Source organism: Aulonocara sp. 'chitande type north' Nkhata Bay, linkage group LG15 (genome assembly GCF_057382095.1).
Source record: "Aulonocara sp. 'chitande type north' Nkhata Bay isolate Kocher_YH1m ecotype deep benthic linkage group LG15, A_spYH_male_GT1.1, whole genome shotgun sequence".
Taxonomy (NCBI): domain Eukaryota; kingdom Metazoa; phylum Chordata; class Actinopteri; order Cichliformes; family Cichlidae; genus Aulonocara; species Aulonocara sp. 'chitande type north' Nkhata Bay.
Genome location: NC_141358.1, coordinates 14,003,483 through 14,023,938, shown reverse-complemented (window position 1 = coordinate 14,023,938; position 20,456 = coordinate 14,003,483). Strand labels below are relative to the sequence as shown.

Here is a 20,456-nt window from a genome sequence, read left to right as displayed (position 1 = left end):
GAGCCCACCCTCCGGAATTCGCAAGCTTTGCCCCTACCCCCAATCCGTCCAACCCAGCCCCCGCGCACAAGGCCTGTTTTTGAAGATGCTTGTAGTGGAGGCCTCCTCAGCAGCCATAGAATTACTGTGTGGGTCACAGGATTGGATACCACTGTCAGATGTTATCCACTCATTCATATCCTGGCAGGACCTTTCTGATTAGGACAAGTCAGCGGAAAATACCGCAGTGCAGCTTACCGAAGTGTGCAAAAGAATGACAAGGAATGATTTAGATATGGGAGGCTCTGGTGTGCCTGTCGGTCAAAAGAGGGAACTGAAAGAGCAAAATGGTTGTTAGTGAAGATTTTATGGTGTGCTTTAAACCTGTGAAAAACAAATTGATTCATGAAATGCTTGTGAAACAGCCTTAACGATTGTAATGGTACAGAGGCACAGAAAAACCCGTGAAAGTAAAGCTTTGCAGATGTTCTAAGTAGTTTGTTTTCATAAACGACACAAACTAGAATTCTTCACATATAGTTGGTTTTCAACTGGTTTTAAACCCATGTCCATCTCTTTTATACTTTTCTTTATGCAGATTTATGATTTATGAAAATTCAGATTTTTCTCAGTTTGATCGGTTGCCTTCAAGCTTCAGCAGAGGAAAGTTTTCAACATTTTGTTTTTTCTCAACGTCCTTCTGATGGAGAAGTTAGAAGGCAGCTTCTCATTTGACAGCGTGACAAAACAAAACAAACAACAACAACAAAAAACCTTAAAGTTCCTACATCTGAAAAAGTGACATGGCCCAACTTCAAACTTTGTTTCTTTGCATTAGATGTTTGTTTTATAGCTGCCACAGATCCACAGTCACGCCTTTTGTTTGCACTTATGCAACAAGATAAGACTGTTTTGAAGCCTCTTTTACTTTCAAACCTTTTCATTATATTTGTGGCGATAAAAAAAGAGAAGAACACTTTTCAACTGAGACTTTGCAAAGACATCTACAAACTGACGTATGTTTTTCTTTTCTTTTTTGAAGATTGTTTTTAAGCCGAACATAAAACTTGTAACAATCTCTGCACTAGTTTTGTCATGCTACAGAATAAGATACATTTTTCACACTCATTTACATTTATATAAGGATCTGTACTTTTTCCACTTCTATTCATGAAGATGAGCACTGAAAATATTTCACATATTAAGTTCTACAAAAGGATCTTCATGTCACATCTGTAATATTGCTAGGAAATGATCTGTTTCTGAAATGAGCCGAGCAGCTCCTTGTTTGCAGACGACCTTTGTTTTAAAACCAACATCACTGTTTGTGGGTTTTTTTTAGTTTAATATCATTTCTTATGATATGATCTAATTTTAGTACCTCCCTACATTTATTATTTGTTTGAATGCAAAGCAGGAGCAACACTTTAACCCATTTGTATGTCTTTTTACTCTCTCTATTTCCATAGCTTTTTCCATACATGCTGTATCTTTATATCGATCTAATCCCCACCTGTTCTGTGGAGCGCTTTGTTGAACTGCCCGATTTTTAAGATGTGTGAGTTGCTGAATGGTTTTTATTCTTTCATCACAACTAGCGATGAGAGGGGTGATGTAAAAATTTGCCTCATATAAAAATAAGCTGCTTTGGAGAAGTGCATCTAAGGTTTTTGTTCCAATTTGAATGTCACAATAGTCTCTGTGAGACAATGCAACATCATACAAATGAGGCTTCATTTATTTTCAGTACAGTCCAATTCAATATGGTACAATTTATATATGATGTTCAGCACTACGAGTACAAATTTATCATGAGAGCAGAAAAAAAATGGCATAATATGAATCTCTGTAAGGCCTGCAATAATTTCAGGTGTAGAATTGAGAAGCTGTGTCTTGGGTTTGTTTTATTTGGCTTATTGATAAGATTTGCATAGATATATTTAATAAAACAAATGTAATATTTTTAATGGATTAGGCTTGTTTGATTTATTGTTCTTGTTGCTTTATTTTCTCAGTTAATAGCTCTAATCAGTGGAAAGAAATGTGTGCATCCAAGCTGCAAACTATAGGATCTTAAGAGCATTTTGTTTTCTTTTTTAAATAAAGAGAGATTTTTTTTCATTTAATTGTGTTTTGGGGGTTTAGTGAAAACCAAGTGGAAGTCACATACCAGTACATATTCTGTTTAAATGCATCTTTTATAAGCCATCTTTTAAAACCTGTTCAAATGTTAATTCATCTGTATTGCTCTTTATTTTTAAGCCTGCAAGGAAAGATCAGTGCAGTGGCTCATTTAGATCTTCAGTTGTCTTAGATGAACTATATATTTATGAGCACATGCAGATTCCTGAGTTGTTTGAATACCAACTTTCTGTGCAGACTTTGAACTCCCTCTCCCCAGCTAACCTCACCCAACCCCCACTCTTCACCAAGTAGGCTCCCAGAGGAAACTTGCATTTTACCATGCATTGCTGTCAATGCAGTTCAAAGGGTTCATTGAGTCCCTCTCTCTTTTCTCTTTTTCTTTTTATGTGAGGAGGGGGTTGTTTTTTGTCGTTTACCTCATGCATTCCAGCTACCAATCCTTCACTTTTCTCTATCGTTTACAAGGATGGATAAACAGTGTTGGCAGAGCGGGGCCATCTCCCCTCAGGGTTATTTTTAGGACCAGAAGACTATATGCTTATGGAGTGTTTTAAGAGAAGAAGAAAAAACACGCCAAGAAATGACTTTTTTTTTTTCTAATTTTTTCATCTAGTTTCAAATTCGAAGCACAGCTCACTTTAATTTCCATCCCTGGATGTTGGTGACTCTCTGCAGACAAAGAAGAATTGATTTTTTTTTTCTCATCCATTCATCGAATATTTTCCTCTGTTTTCTTCACAGATTTCGTTAACAAATATTTAGACTCAACGAAAAAAAACATTCACACAGCACAGAAAAGCACACGCGTATTGTGTGGTTCATACTTGACCACAGGGGCAACTCAAAAACTTTCCCTTCGTTTTTCATGCTTCAAATCGTAAAATACGATTTTTTAAAAACCCCGTTCCATTTAAATTAGGATTGGATATTTGTTCACTGGAGGCATTTTAGTGCGACTTTCAATTTGATACACTTCCAACAGCCATATTTTTTTTTCTTTTACCTTTTGGTCTCAGGAGATGAATTTCCCGTTTACTTCTGAGGGAGGAAGAGAAAGAAAAGCGACGAAAGTAAACTTTATGGGCGGTAAATCACGTAGTGGTAGTCTAACTATCCGGCCAAGGCTCCTGCACCGGGAGTAAACAGGGTGAAAATATCTGAATGAAATATCAGTGACGTCAGCGAGAGGAGAGGGGGGAGGTTAGAGAAGAAGCGCTTGTACCGCCGATGCGCCAAAAACTGCGCACAATGGGGCCACGCATCTATATCGCATTCTTCCAATTTATTTTTGGATTATTTTGTCGTGTTGTTCTGCGGGGCTTCAGCGGGTCAGTATGACTGTTTTTTCTTGCTCCTGGATTCACTGAACCTTCTGAAGTTTTAGTCAAACAAATGGAGAAGCTGAGCATCCACCCACAATGTAATCGATAGATCTGCTAAACCAACGCTAATACTCCTTAAATATCATAATATAAAGCTTAAAGTGGTTAACAGAGATCCTGTGATGATGGATCTTGTTTGCTTAATTGCTGTTTTCCGGTTTCCCCCGTGTATTGAGGAAAGTTCCCTTTAAAGACTTCCAGTTGTTGTTATACAAATAACTGTGTAATGCGTAATTTCCCTTAAAACAAAACGATAAGCAATCTTTTGGGTGCATTTGTGCGCATCTTTAGCGTCAAATCGGTTTTGATTACGTTTGATTAAAGAACCAATCCATCAAGTCTTCACGGTGGGTAACGTCGGTCATTTCAGGTCAGGGGATGGTAGTGGGAGGGGGGGGGGGGGGGGGGGGGTTCAGCACATAGGTGAGCCAGTCTCAATCAAGGCTTTTCTTGAGGAGGGTGGATTTAAGCTGGAGGAAATAGGGCAAAATGTTGGTAAAATTCAGCGCACTCACCTGTAAAAGAGGTAGAGGAGGAAGTGGACATGCTCCCTTTTTTCTCTCCCTCTCTCGCCGTGAATGAATGAGATGGCACAGGCAGACCAAGCGTTTCTCCCGGTGTTCCTTTGATAGAGCAAATGTAGGATGAAGTAGAGATCAGCCTGCTGGACATCAGGTCTCCCGACGCTCTAGTTTGAGTTACATGTTTCAACTGACTTTAACCTGCATGGCGCATGAAGCCAAGTGACCGTCTGGAATCAAAGAGATTTTCCATGGATGAATATTTTATAGTGACTCTGTAACATAAGCTGCAGCAGCGTGAGAGACAGACTGATTTGTTTTAAACTGAACCAACAGATTCCTTTGAGGCTGTGGCACAGATCCGGAAAAAAAACATCCTCTGAACTGCTCCAAAGGTGATTTCTCTCTCTCTCTCTCACTTCATTTCCCAACTTCTCACAAACGGTTGCTCAAGCTCAAAGGCACTGACGGCTCAATCTCATATCTACCCTCCACAAACCAGGTCTAAAAATTGAATTAGTGCTAGCATTTTAGCTGCAAATGTGGGGTTTCCCCATAAACAAGTCTTCCAGTAGAAAAGATGCAGATGCGTCGTTGGTATGCGAGATCTTCTGAGCTTTATCACTGCTCTTCTAACCATGCGGCATCTATGACCTCCCCCCAACATGCTCGCAACCATCCCCACCTCTCTCCCTCTCTTTCTCTTGTTGATGAAGATCCATACTTAACATCCCCCACCCAGCCCGTTTAAAAGACCTACCCACCACTCAGTAAGCTCAAATTAATTTTCCTTACAAGATTACCATAAATATTCACTCCAATCACCCGTGAAGCGATCACACAGAAGAAACCCCAAAATTTTTATTAGCCTACTATAATGTATCCTCTCCTTCAGGCACCCCAAACTTTCCTCACTGATCTGATGTCTGCTGTTGACTCTTTCAGCTTCATATCCTTGTTGAATAGCGCAGCTTGGCTGGTTCCAGATCAGCGACTGGTAACTGAGAAGTGGGGGGTGGGATTGAATAAATAGCGCCATCCATCGGTTTGATAAAGGCAGTCAACTTCACTGTTATTAATGTACCTCACACTGAGAGAGAGACAAAATGATAGATAGATAGATAGATAGATAGATAGATAGATAGATAGATAGATAGATAGATAGATAGATAGATAGATACAAAAAGCTACATTCGCAACTATTAAATTATTACATGTGATTATAAGCGTTAATGCTTATAACCACAGGTGTGTGTTCATCGGGCGCGTTATAATGTCTTCGAATGTGTCAGCCAATCAGAAATGAGGATCTTTTTCACCGCTTTCATTAGACATAAGTTGATAAGATTATTGCCACATGTGATGGTTATTTCCACCTAAAGCCAACTTATAATAGGATGTTTTAACATAATATTATAATGTAGGTCATGCATGGGCTAATCCTATAAACCACTTTCTTTGTGTGTGATGACCCGCCAGCTTCAGCACAGACAAGTGAAACAGTGAGGGTGTTTTTTTCTTTTGTGAAGTTTACCACTAGGATCAGTTCACTGACACACCAGTCTACATGTAGGCAGGCAGCAGGATTTCACGGGGTTTTATGCGCCATCTGGTGGTCCAGTATCCTCTGATTTCCCACGCGGGTGTATGTGGACGCGTGCGCATTCAATCTAAATTGGCTGGGAGGTGATTAAAAGCGGGGGTGGCAAACCTTAGATGAGGCATTGAGTGCTGACAAAGTTATTTGTAACGACTGGGATTTATTTATTTTTAACATTTTTGATAAGTTTGGTCAACTAGCTCGTTTGATTCTATTGCGCATGGCCTATATCTGGCTCTGGTTGTTATTCAGTCAATGTAGCTGTTCATTCTTCCAGTTATTTAACCTAAAGTTAAATAGGTTAAATAGAAATGCAGAGGCACTAGCCGATCTTTGTCACCCAAAGTTGTTGGGGAGCTGGAACAGATGTTAAAGTATTAAGACAGGCAGTATAATTTGGTTTTAAGTAAAGCGAGTCAGTGTTGTGTTAGAAAACATTCTCAAAACTTAAAAGAAAAATTGAATCTTCTTGGCGTCAGATTTCACGACTGTTTTAGTTTCATAACATGACGAGTAATTTGGTTTTGCTGGAACACTGAGCACGTTCAAAATGATCTGAATCTGAAACCATGAGTATTTTCATGTCCATCTTTAATGTTTATTGGGTGTTTTAAATAATAGAAATGAAACATATAAACTGTCATTTTTTCTGTCTTCAGATTATGTTTATCTAATTTATGTTTATCTGAAATTGACATTTTTGCAAAGCATTTGAATTTAATTTTTTTTTAACTTCACTTCTAATAGACGTTTTTCTAATTTGATATCAGTTTATTTGAATGTTGTGAAAAATGTAATGTAATGGTGCATACCAGTTTGAATTTAGATAAAAGAAATTTGGAAATTTGTGCATGTTTTCATACTAACTCATATGCATTTAAACATTTAAAAAATAAAAATATAACCCATAAATGATGAAAGAGTCATCATGAAGCTCAACTTCTTGCTATTTTGTAATGTATTGTTCATTAAAGGCGCGGTCACAGACTGGAGTGTTTGAGATGATTATAAAAGTTTCAGGTGTGACTGATTATGCTTATGAAAAAAAGTGGGACATCGGAGAGGCTTTTGAACATGAAACATGTACGTTTATTAATCCTCATGGCTTCCTCTGTGAGACCACCCTCATTTTGTGCTTGCTGCTATACCCGTTGTTCACTTTCAGCGTGACTGCCCCCTGGTGGAAGACCACACATGAACTCAAGATTAGATCTAGACGCCCTGACTTGCTCTTTGTCTGTGAAAGGGAACAACAGACCGATTCATATCCCAGCTTATTATTTCATTATATTTTTTAATAGAAAGCAAAATATTTCTGTCTTTGTCCAAGATTATCTCAAATAAAAGATTTTTTTTATTCACTGCCTTCATTTGTTTCACTCAAACTTGCCACTTTGGATCGGAGAATTATTCCTCAATTTGGACAATCAAATTTCATATTTTTATCCTGAGCTGTTACCCTAGTGTAATTTTATTTACTACATGAAGGTGCATAGCTGTTAACATACACAAATAATAAAAGATCCCGATGAGTCACTGTTGAAAAAGTTATTTATTGTATTTGTGGCATTGTGTTTTGTTCCCTTTGAAAAGGAAAACAATCAGCACAAGTCAAGAGGTAGAAATCATCAGTCTGAAATTAATGTAAGGACTGACATTTACTTACACACACACACACACACACACACACACACACACACACACACACACACACACTTTCCCATGGAAACAACCGATTTTTTTTTTTGCATTTGTTTTCATTTCATCCACCAGCAGTACCATCATCCGTGTAATACTGTCACTAACATTTGTATGTACTGATTTCATCTGACATCAAACAGACTCCATTCTGCGCACAATCCAGAAATAAATTACATACACACACATCACGTTGCAGCACCCAAAGGGAGCAGGAACAATCTTGAAATGAACTTTTTTGCTATTTTCACCTCATGACTTTAACGGCTGATTGGCTGATTACTGCATCATCCTTGAAAAGAGCCCCCTGTGACTACACAAAACAAACAACACATTAGGTGTGAGAGATGCATGTTGGCTTATATTTGTGCAGAGCCTGATGACTCTGTGATCTAATCTGCTCACACAGGGGGAGGGACAAAACAGATCAGCACAAAAAAAAAAAAGGGGGGGGGGGGGGGGGGGAAGGGGAAGGTAGCAGTGCTATAAACAATGTGTCAACATCTGGTATTAACGGTATTCTGGTATTAACGGTATTCTAAATATGGTTTGACCAAAGGATTTAAAAAAAAAGAAAAAAAAGAAACCCCACACACTTTAAAAGGTAGATGCAGGTTATTTGACCCAAGAGATGTTGAGACAGCGAGCGATGAAGGCGTAAGTGTCAGCCACCTCCTGAATGACTTTGCTGGTGGGCTTTCCAGCACCGTGGCCTGACTTTGTGTCCACAAGGATGAAAAGGGGATTTGTCTGCTTGGGGCTGCGACCTACAATGTGCTGCAGAGTGGCGATGTACTTGAGGGAATGCAGAGGCACTACCCGGTCATCGTGGTCGCCTGTCAGCAAAAGCACAGCGGGGTACTGGACCCCATTGCCTTCTGGTACACGGATGTTATGAAGCGGGGAGTATCTGCGAGAGAGGACCAGTGGGATCTTTGTTAGGACTGCAACCGTTTAAATATTAAGTAAACAGCAGAATCCCTCTATAAAAATGTCAGAGCAATGATAATGTTGGAGTACAAAATGTATTTTGTTTAACCTTAAAATATTCACACTGCTATCCTACATCACAAACGAAACAATCGGGTAATTTTGTTTGTTCTGAATTTCTTTGTGAGCTTCAGTTCTCAAATCAAGACTCAAGGATAACTCCTGGAATTAGATATTTCATTAAAATACAGTACTGTGCCAGAGTCTTGAGCCAATCCTTATTTCTTTATATTTTGCAAAAAAAATTACCACACAGATTAAGTTATTTATTAAAATGGGCAAACGAACACAAGGGAATACAGTATACAAGCTAAAAGCTGAGACTGTACAATTCTAATAAGCATGAAAGTCGATATTTGGTATGACCACCTTTATTCCTCAACACAGCCTGAACTCTCTTAGGAAAGATTTCTTGTCATGTTTTGGTAGTCCTCGGGATTCTTCAAAGATCTTCTTTGGATGTTGGGTACCCTTTGATCTGTTCTCTGTCAAGATGATCTCACACTGCTTCAGTAATGCTAAAGTCTGGGTTCTGGGGAGACCCATCCATGACTGACAGTGTTTCATGGTGTATTTTTATTTTTCTATTTGTGTATGCTTTTACTGCATTAACTGTGTGTTGAGGATCATTGTAATGCTAAAAAAAAATGAAGCTGCTGTCAATCACATGCTTTCCAAACTGTATTGCCTGGTGGATTAAAATCTGAGAGTGTTTTCCAAATTCATAATTCCTTAAAATTTGACAAGATCACCAACACCACTGGCTGAGATGTAGCTCAAAACCACTACATCTCAGCCTCTGTATATATTCATCACACCATAAAGACCTGTTACCACTGATCTTCAATCCAGTCTTTGTGTAATTTGGCATAACTCAGCCTCCTCCCTGTTTCTCTTCCTTAGCAATGGCTTCTTGACAACTGGACTTTTTAAATCCCCATTCCTCAAGGAAATGACCTTCAGACACTTTATCTGCTACAGACAGGGTTTTAGGCCTGGAACTTTTTCTTTTGTCCTCCACTTGTCCAGTTTCCTCAATTCTTTAAAGGACATGTTGCACACCATGCTGAAATATGCCAGGCTTTCAGCTAATAGCTACTTGGGACTGGAAACACATTTTTTTATGTCCATGTAGCCAATGTAATCAGTGAAGCTCAGATTAAAATGTATAAAGAAAGGCAGCTGATGTAAATGCAGCCTACAGTATATAATACACATTAAAATCTACACTGTGGTCAGAGAGCACCTACTTGATCAGCCATTCAAACTGCTCTTTGTCTTCTGAACAGCCAAAGTCCGTGGTCCAGGCGTGCCCGATTGTGAACTTGTGGAACTTCAGCATGTCCATGACGCCCACCTGAGCTACTGCACATCCAAACAGCTCAGGCCGCTCGTTTACACAGGCCGCTGAGACAGGACACCAAGGATTCAGAAACATCATCATCTATATCCATTTGCTGCGATTATATTGTTTTAGTGTATCTTGTTCTTTAGTGGAAGCATACATACCTACAAGCAGGCCACCATTAGAGCCTCCATTTATAGTCAGTTTGGAGGGAGAAGTGTATCCCTCCTTGATTAGATATTCAGCTGCACACTGGAAGTCTGTGAAGCAGTTCTGTTTATTTGCCAGCATGCCAGCTGGAAAAAAAAGAATACAAAGTATGTAAATGAGGACTTTGCGCTGGTAATATTTAAAAGATTCCCTCCAGGCACGTTTGAAAAGATCTAAAATTATTCTGCTTTGAATAATAATGTGTGTCTGATATGTTTTTTTATGCTTGTCAGGTTAGAAATTCTTAAAAACAACATTTATGCCTCCTCAGCCACAGAAAACTCCAGAATCTCTCAATATGCAAATATATTCATTTCAAACTTTTAGCTAAAGATGTCATTATTGAAAGACAAGACACAATCTACTGTATGTGCTACAAACACACACAAACACAGGCGTTTTCTAACAGGGCAAACTGGACATGCCCTTGCGATTGAGCTCTGTAGTCATGTTTATAATTACGTGTCAAAAGCTCCTCACCTTTGTGCCAGGTCTCCCCATATTCTCCTCCTCCTCTGATGTTGGCGACAGCTAAAACTCCTCCCAGATGTCTGACAAAGATGAGTCTGGACACGCTGTAGCTTGGCGTGATGGAGATGTTAAAGCCCCCGTAGCCATATAAAAAACCTGGATGGGAGCCGTCCATTTTGATGCCCTTCTTGTGAACAATGAACATGGGTATCTGAGTGCCATCCTTTGAGGGAAAAAAGATCTGAGACAACAAGAGAGAGAAAAAAAAATAAAAGATTGTCAGGGAAACAAAAGGAGATGGGAAGTGAATTACGAAAAGGTAAAGAACAGTAAAGCTTACATCACCAGTCTATCCTTGTTTCTGAGTCAGAAGACAAGAGAAGACAGGAGCTCTTTTAAAATCCTGTCTGAATCGTGAACATTTTACACTTACAGAGCTATTTTCGAGGCCACTGTTTTCAGCAGAAGTATATAAATATATCTAACTCTGGGACACTATATGTACAGAGGAAGTAAAAAGAATTTGAAACATGGTCTGGCCAAGGCTAGACTATCTAAAGGACAATTTACTGCAAGTTTCTCAGGAATCTGAACCACTTAAATATAAAATCAGCTATGTCAGGTCATCCATTCCTGGCCCATAATCATTTCCCAGGGACACTGACAACATCTATCATAACATAAAAGCTTCAAATCTTATGACTAATTGCAAAATTTCTTTCTCTTTCATTTCTCTCCACAGGTGACCAGCTTCCAACTCCATCTGGCAATCAATCTTTTTTTTTTTAATAAATCAGAATTAATGGCTGTTACTTTGGCTACATTTAAAGAGAAAGGGCTCATGTCTCCTATGATGGCCGAGCAATCCTTCCCGTTATACTTCAGTCAGAAAAAGTTGCTTATTTGCCACAACAAGGTGAACTGACATGTGACAGTTACTACTGTGAACACACCCATGCTGACTTGGTTTATAGCCTCATGTTTAGAAACATACAACATCTAAAAATCACAAAATTAAACTAAGAAACAAATATCTGATGATTTGACTATTAGGGTACAGTTCTAGTTAAAAAAACTACTTTGAAAGCTCAGTTTGAGTGCTGCTTACGTTAATAAATGCTACCAATACCTGATTTAGCCCACCTTTTCTACAACAACCCTAAGCCGATAGTTTGCCCTCAGTTTGCCGTTTTCAAGCCAGACAATTGATAAAACCCTTCATTTTGTTTGTCAGGGTACAAACTGGCCTGTACACCACCGTTTTATGTCTGTCATTTTGGATAAATGCTGGGTCAGTACTTTAAAAACTAGGTTAAAGTTGGGCATTTATGCATAATTAACTGTTGAGATATCTTTTAATAAATGTGTTTACCGCAGCCTATTTTTAAAGAGAAATGAAACACACCTATTTAAACACTGGTAATCCCAGTCTAGGCTCTAGTTACCTGTGTGGTCTGGTAGTCGGAGGGGTTGAAGCCTTTGACAGTGACCTCTCTGAAGATATGGGGCTGCAGGGGCTCCTTGGTTAGGTCACAGTGGTAAATGATGGCTAGATGAAAAGAAAGTAAAAGTTTCATTTTCTTTACTATTTTGAAATCACTTCACAATCAGTGAATTCTTAAAGACAGTACAAATTTACTTAATGAAATAATACGTGGAACTTAGAAATGAGAACAAAATTGCATTACTTGTTTCTTATTTATACAAACTTAACATAAAGGTTGACTTATTTCACTTAAACAACAATATTTGCACAGGTAGAAATTGCGAGACAAGGCATCTGATAAACAAAATAGCTTTTTTTGATTAAAAATAATAACTTTTGCATTATATTACCTGGCGATAGGAAAGAAGTGAAATAATAGAAGATTTCAGAGTCTCGCTTTCGTCCTGTGAACCCTACTATGGATCCAACATCAAGAGGGAAGGTCCTCAGCTCCTCTCCTGAGCTCAGACGATACATTTTCAACACATTCTTCACATCATGGAGGAAGCACACGAACAAATAGCTGGAGTATGTACAGGTGGCAAACACTGCAAGGAAGACATGGCAAAAGAATGAATGACATTGAAATGTACCTTTAATGACAGGGCTAAACTGCTAACGCTTCATATTTTATAGGGAAAAGGTCATGCACGTGTTGCAGAACCTCACCAATGACATCCTTCTCATGTTGAGGCAGGAGCTCCTTCCAGCTGCTCTGCTCCGGAGAGGCAAAGTCGATGTTGATTAGTCTGTAACGAGGGGCGTCTAAGTTGGTCTTGAAGGTGAACAATGTGCCCTCGTTCGTCACGTATTCGTACTCGGCGTCAAAGTTGTCGATTAATTTTACCCATGGCAAAAGTCCTGAGCAAACAAGGATTTCAGTTCTAAAATCAAACTGTTAAGCGAGTAAGACTACAAGAAGAACAATATTTGTCTTAAAGTACCAAAATACTTTGAGAAATAAAGAGAAACAAGTACAGAATACCTGTAATACCCTGAGGAGTGGTCTTGAGGTCACAATACCACAGTCTGTTGACAGGATCACAACCTTCTCTGATAGACAGCAGCACGTAGCGCCCATCTTCTGATACCTACAGTACATCTGCAATCATTAAACTGCACCTGAATGCCAACTAAAACACGCATTCTGTCCAAGTTTGATGACATGACACTAGAGGGGAAAAAAACAAACAAACAACTTCACACATACTTCTGCTCCACTCATCCATTTGGGGTGATCAGGAAACTCTGCACATAGGACGTCCTCAGACTGTGGAGTCCCCAGAACATGATAGTATAACTTCTGATGCAAGTTAGTGGAGGTCTCAGTGCCTGAAAGCAAAAAACAAAATCGAATACAAAAAGACGAAGAGTGTTACGAGTAGGTGCAAATTTTATAATACTAGATAACAAAAGGTTTCAAAACAATAAACAGAAAATAACAAATATTGACAAATGACAAACATTTCGCCTTATGACATTAAATACATTGTCCAGTGGCTCAAAAGTAATTGGACATACAAACGTAACTTTACATGGATGAAAATCATTTACAATCTTTGACTGTCTAAAACCGGCAAACATCACCAAATGCTGTGGTTCACCTCCCTGGAGATGCTCTGCTAGGCCTTCATTTGGTGCTTGTTTGTGAGTCTTTCTGCATTTGTGCACTTTGCTCTATTGGAATGACAACAGCTTACTGACTTGACCACTGAAGAACATCCAATTTCTTTGCCTTGAGTAACTCTTTGGTTGCTTTTGCAGTATGCTTTGGGATAATATTCATTTGCACTGTTTAAGCACTGTCCTATGAGTTTTGTAGCATTTGGCTGAAACCGAGCGAGTATAAACCTGTACACTTCACAACTCATACTGCTATTTCTTTCAACACTTACATCATTAATAAAGACCAGTGATCCATTTCCACTGACATTATAAGTCATGTCTGACTGGTAACGTGGCACGCTTCTCCATACTTTTCTCTTGTCATCATCTGGTAAAAAGTTCAAATTTGTTTGTTTTTTATTTCCTTCCCAGAACAATGCAGATTCTTTTAGATGATTTCTGGTAACACCTAATCTGGTCTTCCTGTTCTTGACTGTAATGAGCAGTTTTCACTTTACAGCAAAGTGCAAACTGCTGCATTTCCTGCTGTACCTTGACAATTTGTCATGTTCTTGTCGTGTTAGTGTAAACAAACTTTTCTAAACCATGAAAATAATTTTGTCATCATCCAACTTTGTTGTCTAAAGCTCCCGGATCTCTTTATTTTTGGTTTTTAGTTTTTTAGTCTAATGATGACAGTGAAAAGCTGTTACAAATGTTACAAAAAAAAATCAGCACTTTGACTCATTTGTCATGAAATAACAATGGAACAGGCCTCACCTGGCCATTGAAATGCTTGTCAGTCGGTTAGCAATTTCAGTCTATGAAAACGGAGGTCTGTGTATGAAAATGTCTGTAATTCCTGTTTTTTTATTCTTAATTCAAGGTTGTTGTTTTTTTTTAAAATTATAATAATACATTAATGCTGTCTTTGATCAAGTTTTATTCTCCACTCACGTTTGAGCAGACATTGCTGCTGCATGCAGTTTAACAGTCTATGTAGACTGCATTTGGAGATATATACATTTGAAACCGCTAGCAATTATCTAATGACAATTTAGCTTTTCATTAGCTTTTTTAAATGGTAACTGGCCAGTGCACAGAAAAGCGAGTCCTTAAGCAGATATCCATTAATCCATTTTCTTCTGTCCTGGTAGAGAGCCCTGTCCCATGAGGCTAGGTAGGCAGACTGAGTTCCAAGAATGTCAATTATCTTACAAGTATTTCATATTTTGAAGGTAATTTACTGCAGCCAAATGAAGGTTTAGTATTTGAGAATGTTTGAATCCTGTCCAACACAGTCTTACCATCACTTTTGCCCTCCTGGTCAGGATACGAGTTGTAAAAAAGCCCCTTCCCATCGTGGGTCCAGGACATGCAGCTAAACTTGACTCGCTCCAGGCGGTCCTCTAAAGGCACGGCGCCCTCAACGCGCAGAAAGCGGATCTCCACCCAGTCAGACCCACTGGCACTAGTGCCATATGCCAAGTACTCTCCATCCTCAGAGAATGCATAGCCTTGAAGAAATCAGAGAAACATAAATAGAATGTTAACAAGGAAACTTAACAAAATTTAGACATCAGAGAGGACACTACATTTGTAGAGATTTTTATTCAAAACTGAGTAAAAACTACCACATGAAGCAACTATTACTTGAAAGGCAATTTTGAACTAAATGTATTACTAAAATTAAAAAGAGCACACGATCCAGAAATGCAGGCAACATATTTTTTCATATCAGTAAAATGGGTACTTTGCTTTTATAATAGCCACGACTGATACCTCGCAGAGCAACTGTCCCATCCTCAGAAAATGTGTTTGGATCTAAGAAGACTGTGGGCTCGGCATCTAGGTTCTCTTGCACATACATCACACTCTGGTTCTGGAGGCCCGTGTTGTAAAAGTGAAAGTACCTAAAAAACAAAGAGAAAAGCTACTGGAATGTCACATAATCACTCTGTCATCTAACACTAAAGCTGAAATCCAACATCAAAAATATTATTATGGAATCAGTTGCAGCAAGCTTTACCTGCTTCCTCTCTTGAAGGGACAGCTATACTTGGGATAGTCATACAGCTCAGTCATGCGCTCTTTGAACAGCTCTCGCACCTCACAGTGCTCTAAAAATGGCAAAGTGAGCTTGTTCTGGGCACTGACAAAGGCCTAATGGAAGAAAGCATAATACAACCATGCTTTACATTTTACCATTATCATTTCAACAGACTGCTCAAAAGAGCAAATAATTATTTAGCAGATATCTTTGCTGTGGAAAAAGTATCCACCTCTTCCTGAGTTCTTTTTTTGGCATATTTGTCATGATTAAATGTTTTAGATCAAACTTTAATATCAACGATAACCTGAATAAATACAAAATACAGTTTTTAAATAAAGATCTTATTTTTTCCCAAGGGAAAAAAGCTATCCAAACCTCCAAACAAGCTAGGTTTTGTAGATCATACTAATTAGAGAAGATAATTTTGTTAAACATTTGCATATTTTTCATTTCTCATGTCTCATGATCTATTGAACTGAAGGAGTCTGTTAATTTAGGTTAAGTTTAAAATATACCAAGAGACACTAAAAACATACAGACCCAACAACTACTGATTCTTTGTGCATGAAAATAGAACAAAACAACTATGAGTAATGAGTAAGGGATTAGAAAGTAGTCTTGCAAGGCCAAGTTGCCATATCCGCCTGACCCGAAAACCCCCCCGAAACTGACCCTAACCCCAATTCCACAACTGCCACAGGTAAGCAGGGATCAGGCGATCGGCATCCTAACTCCTACGGAGAAAAATATGATTTACAAATGTGTACAGTACTTTGTGTGTAACATTTGAGGACTCACAGATGCATGTTCCAATCCACATACAAATCGATTTGACCACACATAAAACTATTTTAAAAACACGTACATCCAAACCTGAATAAATAGTGATTATTTATGCACAATTTATTAAGTTCACCTTCACGAGTTGGACATAACTGAATAACATCCCTCTCACTCACAAAACCTTTAACGCCGGTGCACCAATTGTCTGATATGCACAGATAACAATGCATGCTAACGTGTCCTCAAAACGTACACGTACATGATTGTACATAATTTTTAATCTTAGTTTATGCTTTTTAAGCAAGTGTCTCTCCACAGAAATCCATAATGAATATGGAAGAACTGAAATATATAAATGAAAATCCAATATTGTTGTTCTATAATGCCTCTGATAGGCTAAGCATTTTATATGTACTGGGGTTATACTAATATTAAAAGGTGCTTCATCTGAAACACGTAAGTATGACAAATATGCAAAAAAAGAAAGAAAGAAATCAAAAGATGCTACGCTTTAAATGCGCCCGTGACTTTTAATACCAACACTTAACTATCAAATCACATGCCCACATTTCTTAATTACAAAACGCGACACAACAACTAAATATGGCAGTAAAAAAATACAGAATTCGCTGGTGATTTGAGTGGTAACGGGGAGTTTACCTGTGTCTTTTCACTGTCAGGGTCCTCCAGCCAGCTGTAAGGGTCAGGCACTTTGCAGCCATGATAGTCATCCACCTGAGACCAGCCACAGAGGAATGATTAAAAGGTGAAGTAGCTAAGCAAAACAGAGTTGAGCAATCGGGGTTATAAACCCAGAGTGTTTAGTAAAGTTAATCACGTAGCATCTTGAAAGGCTAAAATTGGACTTGTAGTTAAGTTATGGCTATCTCTGAAATGCATGCATTTTTGTCAACATAGCCAATCTCGGTTTACCAGTGATGGCTAAGCTAACTAGCATGCTAACAAAGCGAACGCTCTTTTCAATGAATGAAAGCGCGTGATGATTAAGCATCCCGGCTTATTAGCACGCTAGGCTAGTTAGCAACCCACATTTACTTACAACTGACTCGTCGCGGTAAGCCTGGGGATACTGAAAGGACATTTTGGACGTCAGTTTTCGGGAATTTCGTAACCAAAAAAGCTGCCGCAGAGATTGGAAAGGTGCTTTTGAAATGACTCTCGCGGCCCTGTAAAACATAAACTTAAACCGCAGAAGCTTTTGTGTGGAAAAGATACCGCTGCTTGTACACAGCCAACAAGCGCTTTCATGAGAATTCACTGACTGTCAACCAATGTTTTACAGCGCCCTCTGTTGGCCAATAGCGAGAAGACGATTCTTGGAACCTGATTTAACCAACCACTTAAGATAAATTTAATAACCTCAATTAAAAGGTTTTAATGTGAAATCATTTATGTAGTCTATTACGTGCAATAAAAAAAATAAAATGGAGATTACGTGGTTCAGTACTTTCCCCTGTAGGCCTACACACTTCTTTAAAGAAGCAACATAACTGACAAAGAAATGAAATGCAATAGTTTAAATAGTCTGTACCTAACTGTAGCTAAATCAGGGATTCATGCAAGCATAAAGTGTTTAATGGCAAGGTCTAAGCTAAGCTTTGAAACACTTCTTGAAAAAACTGCTACAGTAAATTTAAAAGGAATTCAAAACAATGTCAGATGCTTATCAGCATCTACAGTTTCGAATTCTGTGTTTGCTATTGACCTTTGTAGTTTTTATTCAGTCTACTTGCAAAAATAGACTAATACAGCTTGATAAAGCTGGAATTCCAGTAGAAGTCATTTCAATTTAGAAATGAATACACAATATGTATAGACCTGTAAACAGTGTTTATCTTATTTTTTCTTTTCTTTTTTGATAGGTTAGCAGTCCACTCTAAACGGAGCAGCTTTGTTAAATAGTGACATTATTGGTAAAGGTTATCTGAGTCCACTGGGAATCTCCATCACTAGCCTTATCTATCTGACAGCACAAGAGGACGGTCAACTCTTCCCTCTTTTTGCTTCCTGCTCATCATCGTCCCCTCCCTTCCTTCCACTTCTTGCTTAATCAATCAGCGCTGATTTGACCATTATTATCTCTGGCACCTACTCTTACACAATGACTGATAGCGCAGGATAAGGCTCACCGAGGCAGCTCATAGCTTGAGGAAATGAGCGGAACTAAGTGATTAATTATAAGATACAGTGTGTTTCTTAGAGAACTGATGGGCTTTAGTTTTATTTGGCTTATTATGTGTATTTTTAAATGGAATTAAATGTATTTCCAGCAGTGATCTAGCTTGTTTTATATAAGTTTATTTATCTGTGACGCAACATTTTGACTTCATGTCATTCGTGAGGTATGCAGATAAGAGGCTTGTGACAGCTTTAATTATGTAGTTGCGTTTGCATCAAAAAGGAAACACATTGTTGGGATACCGCTGGCGATCAGATGTGCAGATGTCTGCAGGGAGATTGGAAAGTGTTTTTACTTTTAGACTTGGCTTGAAGCATTTCCCGGCTGTCACATGGTCAAACCGGGTGGAATGCTTTGAAAAGTTCAAACTGTAAAAGATTCTTAATCAGTGAGATCTTTTCATGGGTGAATTTACAATGAAAGTAAAGAATGAGAGAAGCTAAGTGCAGGTGATGGAAAAGCAAGAAGTGTTTCACCTGTGTTGTCTTTTCCTCTGTTGAGAAAATATAGTTGCGAGCGGGATATATTTCAGGTTGTGTCATTGCTGTGTTCGGGTTGTTGCATTGTTCCTGGGCGGATAGATATGATCTCTTTAGATGGATTTTTTTTTTAGGTCGGAAATGTTTGTGGTGGTGTTTTGAGGTCAAAGTGCTGTCGCTGCGCTCACCCACCCCCACAGCCCCTCTCACCTCCAGCCCTCTTCCCTTTTTAAGCTGGACTCAGGAATACCCTTCTGTGTGAAGGGAATCTCTTCCTGTTTGCCGATTGTCAGGCCATTGTCCTCTGACGCCTCTGTTTCCCTGACAAACTGAGGAGAAAAAAAAAACACTCAACAGTTTGAATGAGCATGTTTGTGTTTACCTTGCAATGCGGACTATTTTATGCTCATAGAGTAGTTGGGTTCATGCACTTGTATATTTGACATAGAGCTGGGATGGGCCAGGAGCTGCCCATGCATGAATTACCCCCCCATGCCCAATTTCCACCATTGTCCAAAGCCTGTCCGGAGATCCACGCAACCCACCCACCCCCACTCTAGCCCTCATTGTCGGAAGCACCTGTCTCTGTCGCAGGGGTTTAAGAAGGATGACCACCTGTTGTGTCACCGTGTAGAGTTACCACAAATTTATCTCATTCAAAAAACCTCCACTCAGGCTGGCTCCTGTGATGCACTGCATTTCATTGCATGTGTGAAGCTCTTTTTGGTTTTGGTTTGACTAAAATGCAAACCAAAAAGAAAACAAACAAATCAGTAAAGCATAAAGAAAGCTGCCGATGATGCCCATCTAAGGAGAAGAGATGACACTGATATCAGCACCTGACTGGAAAAACCAGTTTAATGTACCAAGATGAACTGTGCTAAACAGATCTAAGTTTTGTACGGATTGTGAAATCTGTACATCGCTTAGTCATTATAAGAGCTATGTAAGTAAGTAGATCTCTTCTTCAGCTCTGTCTTTAAGCTTTTCTTCAGCATCTACAGATAGATTGATACTGTATTGATGCCATAAGGGAAATTATCATGCTACAGCAGCAGGATAATGAATAAAAATAGTACAGTCTACAATAAATAAACAGCATAGTTAAAATAAGTAAGTAAAAATGCAACAAAGCGCAAAGTGAGGGCCTTATGCTGTGAGACAGTGTACAAATGTATATATGCAAAAGTGACTAAAAAAGTAGAAATAGGTTTAAGTTAAAGAGTAAAAGTAAGATCAACATTGTGCAAAATATTATGTATGCTATAAATCTTTTATCATGGGACAGGCTGACTAGTTTTCATGTAATCTGTCAGTGCAGTTAGTTGTGACATTTTTTTATTTTTCATCTCAGATGCTGTCACTGTGCATTTTCCTTTTATGAAGTGTTTCCCGAAGATTCTTGGTGTCACAGTCGAGTCCCAGTAATTCGATTTAATAATAGTAGTCCAAAGGGATCCACACACAACAAAACAATACCCAGGCAATAATAAGGATGCTTTTAATCAC

The 20,456-nt window shown here is 38.7% G+C and overlaps 1 protein-coding gene across 1 annotated transcript; it reads right to left on the bottom strand.

The window, feature by feature from the left end:
* Nucleotides 1–7,787: 7,787 nt before the first annotated feature.
* prep (prolyl endopeptidase) lies at nt 7,788–17,543 on the bottom strand. The gene is made up of 14 exons (XM_086264360.1): nt 17,329–17,543; nt 16,929–17,003; nt 15,462–15,595; nt 15,215–15,345; nt 14,740–14,949; nt 13,038–13,159; nt 12,813–12,918; nt 12,497–12,688; nt 12,178–12,375; nt 11,787–11,890; nt 10,351–10,582; nt 9,825–9,956; nt 9,566–9,722; nt 7,788–8,235 (listed from the first exon to the last, which is right to left on the bottom strand). The coding sequence occupies exons 1-14, from the start codon at nt 17,464–17,466 to the stop codon at nt 7,941–7,943; spliced, it is 2,226 nt and encodes a 741-aa protein (XP_086120486.1). The 5' UTR covers nt 17,467–17,543; the 3' UTR covers nt 7,788–7,940.
* Between the last annotated feature and the right edge of the window lie 2,913 nt (nt 17,544–20,456).

Bases quoted from the DNA above. Each gene is read 5' to 3' on its own strand.
- prep (XM_086264360.1), bottom strand. From the start codon at position 17,466: ATGTTTTACAGGGCCGCGAGAGTCATTTCAAAAGCACCTTTCCAATCT. The intron at 13,160-14,739 runs GTAAGACTGTGT...TTTTGCTTTCAG, and splicing joins CCAGGAGGGCAAAAGTGATG to GCACTGAGACCTCCACTAAC. The intron at 8,236-9,565 runs GTAGGTGCTCTC...CCTCTCTCGCAG, and splicing joins CAGTTTGAATGGCTGATCAA to ATACTCCCCGCTTCATAACA.